This window comes from Ochotona princeps, chromosome 17, assembly GCF_030435755.1.
Source record: "Ochotona princeps isolate mOchPri1 chromosome 17, mOchPri1.hap1, whole genome shotgun sequence".
NCBI lineage: Eukaryota > Metazoa > Chordata > Mammalia > Lagomorpha > Ochotonidae > Ochotona > Ochotona princeps.
Window position 1 is genome coordinate 15,323,201 of NC_080848.1, and position 7,374 is coordinate 15,330,574.

Sequence of the window (7,374 nt, forward strand, 5' to 3'; positions counted from 1 at the left end):
CTGCCAGCGGCAGGGACTGAATTGGAAACAAATGGGAACAAACAGGAACGGGCTTAGCTTCTGGCAGCCTGGAGTAAAGACACAAGTTCCCCCGCCCCCCCGCCAGGGTTGGGGGCTGCCAGCACCCTCTCTCCCTCCCCAGGTGATGTATCTGGTTCTGAAACCAGGGGGCTCTCAACCTGCTCTGGGCCAGAAGGACCTGTGCTTGGCTCTGATCCACTAGTTCAAGCAGGAGTGAAGGATCTAATTGTTATGCGTTAGCAGACACAGCTGTCCTGGTGGGTAGGAGGCACCACCTAAAAGCCCAAACAAGTGGGCTCTTTTCCATATGACCCAGGTCTTCCTGGCTCAGCAGGTGTGCTGGGAGGGGCAGCGCCTATGAGAACAGCTACCATGCCCACAGCTGGAAGACTCACCACTCAGGCACCAGGCCAGCCTGGCTCCACACAGCCTCCTGCACCAGCCAGGGCCTGCACTGCTGGGAAGCTACAGCCAGTGGGCCTGAGCACATGCAGGTGGCTGTAGGCTAGGCAGGAACCACCTTGCGTTCCTGGACACACCCTCCAATGGGGGAGGGTGGGAATCAACCACCTCCTGCCAGGTCAGGAAGCGTGGAGGACAGTGGCACAGAATGGATCTTCAAGGTCTTAGGTACAGAGACCAGGAGCCAAGAACCTAGGAGCTGCGCAGACTAGCCATATGTAAGCCGAAGTCTACAAGAGGTAGGGCAGTTAAGGGGAAGGGAGAGAAGTCAGAAAAAGCAAAAATGACCTTGGGTAGGGTGGGGGTGGGGTGAATCACAGAAACCAAGCAATAACCCCACCCCCATCATTTTCACTAGCCATCCCATAAACAATTCAGAGTGCTTGCTTTGCCAAGTTTCAAGATCAGTCTCCCCCCTCAGACCCAGATCACGAGAGAAGGCCAGACCAAGGTAAGGTTCATGGCATTGTCAGTCTTTAATAACTTACAGGCAAATGCTAAAAAAAAAAAAAAATCAACACCACGGAGGACACACGCAGCTTATAAAAATGGCTGTGGGTCTATACAAGCGGGCAGGGGGTCTTGGCACTTTCACAGGAACAAAAATAAAGGCTGTTGTGACCAGCGTCCCTCAGGATGTAGTCTGGGGACACGGCCCACCTGGAGGGGTGGGGGATGGGGGAGGAAAATTCGCATTCATCCCAATACACTCTCCCATCCCCTCCAAACAGTCAATGAAAAAGCCAGAAAACAAAAAACAAAAAACAGGGTCACAGGGTCGAGGTAGAGTCATGGTTTACGTTTAGGCCTCCACAGTCTGCAGTCCCCAGTTCTCCAGGAGCAAGGCTGAGGGAGAGATGCCCACAGACACCCCATCTGCCAACCCCTGCCCCCAAATGGCACACAATGGGATTCCCCCATGCTCCTTCTGGCCTTGGCAGCCGAGAGCAGGTCCAACAGCCCAAGCTGACTGAGCAGTCCCAGGCTCCACTTGCTGTCTGGCCAAGTCACAGACCCCCACTAGGTGGGGAGGGGATGGCCTCCGGTCATCGTCTCTTCTTGCCCCCCCTGGCTGCCTTCTTTCTTTTGAGGATCATCTCGTAGAGGCGCTCGAGGCCGGGCTGCAGGCCCTGTCCATCCACGGCGCTGCAGCCCTGCACGTGGGCCAGCGTGGCGGCCGCCAGCTCCCGCACAGCCAGTCTCTTCTCCACCTCGGTGGCGCTGAGCGCACCGGGCAGGTCCTGCTTGTTGGCCAGCACCAGCACCGGCGCTCCCTGGTTGTCCGAGGCTCGGCTAATGCGGTGGAGCTCCACCTTGGCCTCCTCAAGCCGCTCGGCCTCGGTGGCATCCACCACAAACACCAGCCCATCCGTCCGGCGTGTGTAGGAGCGCCACAGCGGTCGCAGCTTCTCCTGCCCCCCAACATCCCACACCTGGAACGTGATGCCTCGGGACCCCCCCAGGGGCACCCGGATCTTCTCAGTGTTGAAGCCTTTGGTGGGGACGCTCTGCACAAATTCTTTGAACTTGAGACGATACAGGAGGGAGGTCTTGCCAGCCGAGTCCAGCCCGACGACCACAACATGCAGGGCCTGGAAGTGAGGCAAGAAGGGGGCAGTGGGCGCCATCTCGGTCAGGTGGTTCCCCATGTTGGACCAGAACAGGGACTCAACGAGGGTCTCTCCGAGTTCCAGGTGGAGGCAGGGAGAAGAATGTCCAAGTTGCAGGAGCACAGCAGAGCTACCTGAGCGGCGAAAGGTGAAGAGAGCAAAGGGAGATGTTAAATGATAAACAGGAAATTTACAACTTCTCCATCTTTCCTATGCGTTTGAAAGTAAGCAACTGCGGGTGACACACAGGCGCTCTCCCCTGGCCCGAGGTCCTGACGGGAGCGCTGAGACCCAGCGAACCCTTGGGGTCCCAGACCACACGGGGGAAGGATAGCTGGATCCTGCCCAAGGTCTGCTTCCACCACTTCTCCTCTGAGCGTGGGCACAAGCAGACTCCGCGACCCCATTCGCCGAGAGAAAATCCTCTCCGGGAGTGGACAGTAGGGGTACAGTGGCGCTCCAGCCCGGTTCTCTCGAGCCCACTGCGGGTCCAAGCCGCGAACACACCCTCCGCCCCGCCGCAGACAGGCTCTCGGCGGCCGACCGCGGGCTGCAGCTTCCCAGGGCACCGTCTGAACCTCCCCTTTACCTCTGCCAGCCCGCTCGCTCCGCGCCAGCCGCCGCCACCGAAGCCAGCCGCCCGCGTCCTGCCAGATGCCCGCGTCCTGCCCGATGCCCGCGTGCAGCTCGCCGCCGTCACCGCCGACTGCAGCAGGAACCCGGGGATCTGCCCTAAAAACCCCCGTGACGTCAGGAGGCGGGAGGCGGGGCGGGGCGCGGAGACCCGAGCGCTGCGGCGCTGGCTGGCTGCGAGGAGCCCGATGCTCGCTCCTCCCGTGCCCGCTGTCGTTGATGGTTGTTGCCGCCGTAGCCTCATCTATGGGAATTATGCTCAGAATGAACCATAGATGGAAGGTGGAGAGGCGAAAGGAATTCCGGCACGCCCGGCGGGGTGCGCCCCCACCTGCACTCCCTGCGCGCAAGGGTCAACCCCGAGACGTCAAAGTCCTTCTCCCGTGAGCTTTTCTAATTCAACCTCCAAACCTGTTCAAAACTGGAACCCCAGAAAATAGTGACTTTACAGGGCTTGTTCCATTAACACCTGCTGGTTCTCACAGCAGCCCAGCAGCCTGCTACAGCTGCTAATAGTCCACTGGCTTATCTGAAGTTCATAAACAACTAGGGCATGGCTGAGCAGGAGTCTGGCCGAACGCCACTAGGCTACTGGGCCTGCCTCAGTGGCTATGGGGCTAAGTAGCTACCACAGAAACCCCTCCATCAGACCAGGAGCAGACCACCCCTCACCCCCGCCTCACACAAGGGCCTGTTCTATTATCACAGAGTGAGAACGGCAGAATTCTTTGTCACACTACACAGCCTCGCCCACACTGTCCGTGCATGAACCGCACAGGCGATAGGGTCTGTAGAAGATGCTAGGCCTCAGGGGCCTGGACTTAGAGGGGTTACTCTGCACTCAGAGACACGGAACTCAGCGAAGCACCTGTAGGACTTAGGATGAAGGGGAGAGAGGAGTCCAAGAGAAGTTTCTGGAAAGATTTCCAGAAACGCATGCATGGATCCTGTGTAGGACTTGAGCGGGGAGAGGCACAGACCAAATGGCAGGCATGTCCCCAGATGTTGCCACCTGCCACAGTCTGAGCAAGAAGAGGAGCTGGCCCAAAGGGGCAGTGTGACCCAGTAATAGGTAGAACCCGGGGTGGTGGTGGGGGGGTTATGGAGTAAAAGAAAATGAAGCTGCAACTCTGAGATTTGCATTGATCCCCCAAGTCTGGATGCTGTGTTTAGCATGTAATTCTGCGTGAAACTTTTCAAAAGCTCTATGGAAGGGTGAATGCAGAAAGGAAAGGAGGGTGTCATTGTTAGACGGCAACCTTTCCGTGCCCCCACCCCAGGCCAATTAAGTGCCGGTAAAGAAGGACCAGCCCCTGAGCACCACAGGCCATTGCCTTCCCCTTTCCCCACTACAGAACCAGCCACCTGGCGTCCCTGCCCATTCAGACCAATTTCCCTGATGCATGCAGACCTTAGAAGCTTAGTCTGAGAGCAAGGCCTCAGGAAGTTAGCTTGTGCTGCCCCGGAGTTGGGGAGTGACAGATTGTAGCTGCAGCTAAGGCACGGAGGTGGAACTGTGCCTGGTGCAGGTCGGGGTGGGGGGCAGGCAGGACAGGCCAGCAGTGTGGAAGCCACCACTCACACCCTGTGGAGTGGCCCCTGTAGGTCTAGGAGCATTGCATCCCTTCTTCTTTGTAGCACACAGTTCAGGCCCATAAAGTAAGTATGGTGAATCTACAAAGAAGAATTGAGCCAGAAGGTGGCCAGACCTGGCTTTGAACAGACGTGACAAGGGTGGCCACACATACTGTTGTTTCTCCCTGCAGTCTTTGAAGGTGCTGAAATATTGCTCCTATAACATCTCCTTCGGGGATTCACACCCAAGATGGAAGTTGTCACTTATCTGATAAAGGCAGGGCAACGGAAGGTCCCATACCACCCTTTGTCTCTCATGTTTGCCAGGAAAGGTGTTGATGAACAAATGGCAAGGAGGAGGTGGGGTACAGGAGCTGGAGAGGAAGCCCAGCATGTCCAGGTAGCGTCTCCCACCCCCAGGCCTTGTCTCCATTACTGGAGGTGCCAATCACCGCCCCACCCCCACCCGGCCTCAGGGAGCCTCCACTTTGTAGGTTGCTTCTTTCCCCTAGGCTTTGGGTGGGTTTGCACAGAGTGTGTTCAGACCTGTGTGTGATGAGCTGTCCTGTGGAGCACCTGCTGTGTGCAGGGACCAGTTGGAAAAGTTCTGGGAAGATACCCCGGAGTGGAATGGACATACATGTGCCCTTCAATTTATGGCATAACGGGAAAGAAGAGACTGATAATGACTAAAGCGACAAATCAGGATCAGGCATGTGGCTACAGTTAAGATGCCTAGGAGGTTTCTGTCTCTTTCTGTCTCTCTCTCTCTCCCTGTCAAATAAAGAAAATTATTAGAAGAAGGTGACATGTGCCATGAAGGAAAAGGAACCACAGCACTTTGCTGGAGCATGCTTGGGGTGGGGGAGGAGAAACGCTTTGACTTGAGGGTGGGTTTTTAGGAGGGCCTCTCATGGAGGGGACATTGAGCCCCTGTTCAGTAACAAAGAGTCGATGAGTGTCCCCGGGAGAGGGATGCACTAGCTGGGAGCTCCCTGCTCTTCCTCCTCCTCCTAAGCCTGCCTGGGCAGGAGTGGCTTCCTCCACCTGCGGCCCCACACTGCCTGACAATGTGCTCAGGACATCAGGAGTAACCAGGGTGTCTTGCATGAATTAATGGATGTGTGATGGAATGACTCAGGAGAGAAAGGCTCCACCACGTGCTTGGGGCGTCCCAGTCTATGGGGCCTGTTGATTCTGAACTGCCCAAGAATTCCCACAAAACCCTGCCTGACTGGGCAGAGCCCAGGTGGTACTGAGCTCTCAGGCCTCATTGGGCAGGGGAACGGCAGGCGAGAGAAGAGGCTAACACAAGAGATAGAGACCCCCCCAGACCTGGCACATGCTGACGCCCTGGTTGGAGGGTTGATGTGAGCCCATGGCCTCACTGCTGACTGCAAAGCCACTTCCCCCTCAGTGCCCTCCCATTTATACAGCACACCTGGGGAGTGTTAGATGATGCCAAGTCTTTGTCGCCATACTGGTCCATGCTCTGGTGTAAGGGAGGCCAGGGGGTGGACGGAGTTCAGCTTGGCAGACATCTTCATTGCTGCCTCATGACCACGAGGAGACAAGTGAAAGGATTGTGAGGGTAGTGTGCCAGTGGATGCCAGGCAGCAGCAGGCAGCTTGGAAATCAGACCCATTTTTGAAACTTCGGTGAGTCAAAAGGAGAAAACACAACCTATAGGTAAGAAAGTGCATGAGGAACAATGTGGGAAAGAGCCGGACAGGTACCCTACCTCCCAACCTAGAGCGGGTTATGAGGGCACCAGGCCCACACCAAGTACCACGACAGAGCCAGGGGCCAGACATGAGCAGATGCTGCCCCCTGGTGGACATGCTTCTCACTGCCAGATCCCTGAAGAACCCTGGAGGAGCAAAGGGTAGAGACTCCTTCGTCCCCTTCTCAAGTTATCCTTTCAGGCAGGACCTTATCTACACTTAGAGATGATGGTAGGAAATGCACTTTCTCCAGGTTCCAGCAACGCGGGGAAGAGCTCAGTAGCCGCGTCTGTGGGCTGTCAGTATAGGGCTGTGTAGCATATGTCTGCGCAGCAGGTTGGAGCTCGACCAGGGAGCAATGGAAAGATGGGACTGTTTGTGACAGCATCAGGAGCAGCCACACAGAGGAGTCTGGAAAGGCGGTGAAGGAGGTGGAGAAGTTGTGCGTGGACAGATAGGAGGAAAACTCTGAGATCTAAAACATCTCTATGCTTCAGCTGAAGGTGACTGCCTTGGTGGCCTTGTACCTAGGCAGGTGTTACACTGCTGGGAGAAAAGCAGCCAATAGCTAGTGGGCATTCTCTACTTGATTAATGCCAAATCTGTGCTAACTATACCAGTGTGCCGACATAGTTGCTTTTCCTATTAAACAAACAAATAAAAAAATTAAAGATATTCAGGGAACTTTGTGCACCACTGCATAACAGCAGCAGAAGATGGGGGACACTGGCCAGGGACACACCATCCTGGCCACAGACCTGCCGCTGTGTGGCAGGGACAGAGTCTGCACACCAATACATCCCATTGGTATACACGTGGTCCAGGTGTGGGGGCAGGCCAGACTGGGCCAGTTTACAGCCCACGTTGGCATAAGCAAAAGCCAAAATGGGGTGCAAACCAGTCCAGGTTGTGCCACAATATCTGCCAGCTCACATGATAGCCAGGGCTGGACCAGGCTAGGCTAGGCTGTTTCACTCATTGATGAGAGCTGGAATTGGAGGTGGGCGGGGCTGAGCCAGGCTGCAGCAGCTTCTAGCAGGCCATGCCATACTGGGCCATAGCATTCACTGGCACACACAAGACCCAGGACTGGGAACAGACCTGGTTTGGGAACTTTGAGGACACCCATGCTGGGTCACTGCTTCCACTGGGACTGTTGGTGGGCCATTCCAGGCAAGGCTGTAGCACCCATTGGCTGACATGTGGGCTGGGTCTGGGAGTGGGCCAGGCTGTTAGGCTGCATACTTGTTGGTACACATAAGAGCCAGAATGGATGCAGCCTGGATGGGTTAGGCCACAGCGTCGTTGGCATGTGCCAAGCCTGGGAATATGAGACATGTCAGGCTAGA

The 7,374-nt window shown here is 56.1% G+C and overlaps 1 protein-coding gene across 1 annotated transcript; it reads right to left on the reverse strand.

The window, feature by feature from the left end:
* Positions 1-935: 935 nt before the first annotated feature.
* Positions 936-2,782, reverse strand: ARL4D (ADP ribosylation factor like GTPase 4D). Its single transcript, XM_058675384.1, has 2 exons — positions 2,683-2,782; positions 936-2,227 (listed from the first exon to the last, which is right to left on the reverse strand). Exon 2 carries the CDS (start codon positions 2,130-2,132, stop codon positions 1,530-1,532), a length of 603 nt encoding a protein of 200 aa, XP_058531367.1. The 5' UTR covers positions 2,133-2,227; positions 2,683-2,782; the 3' UTR covers positions 936-1,529.
* Between the last annotated feature and the right edge of the window lie 4,592 nt (positions 2,783-7,374).

Excerpts from the sequence above, each read along its gene's own strand:
- ARL4D (XM_058675384.1), bottom strand. The coding sequence starts at position 2,132 with ATGGGGAACCACCTGACCGAGATGGCGCCCACTGCCCCCTTCTTGCCT.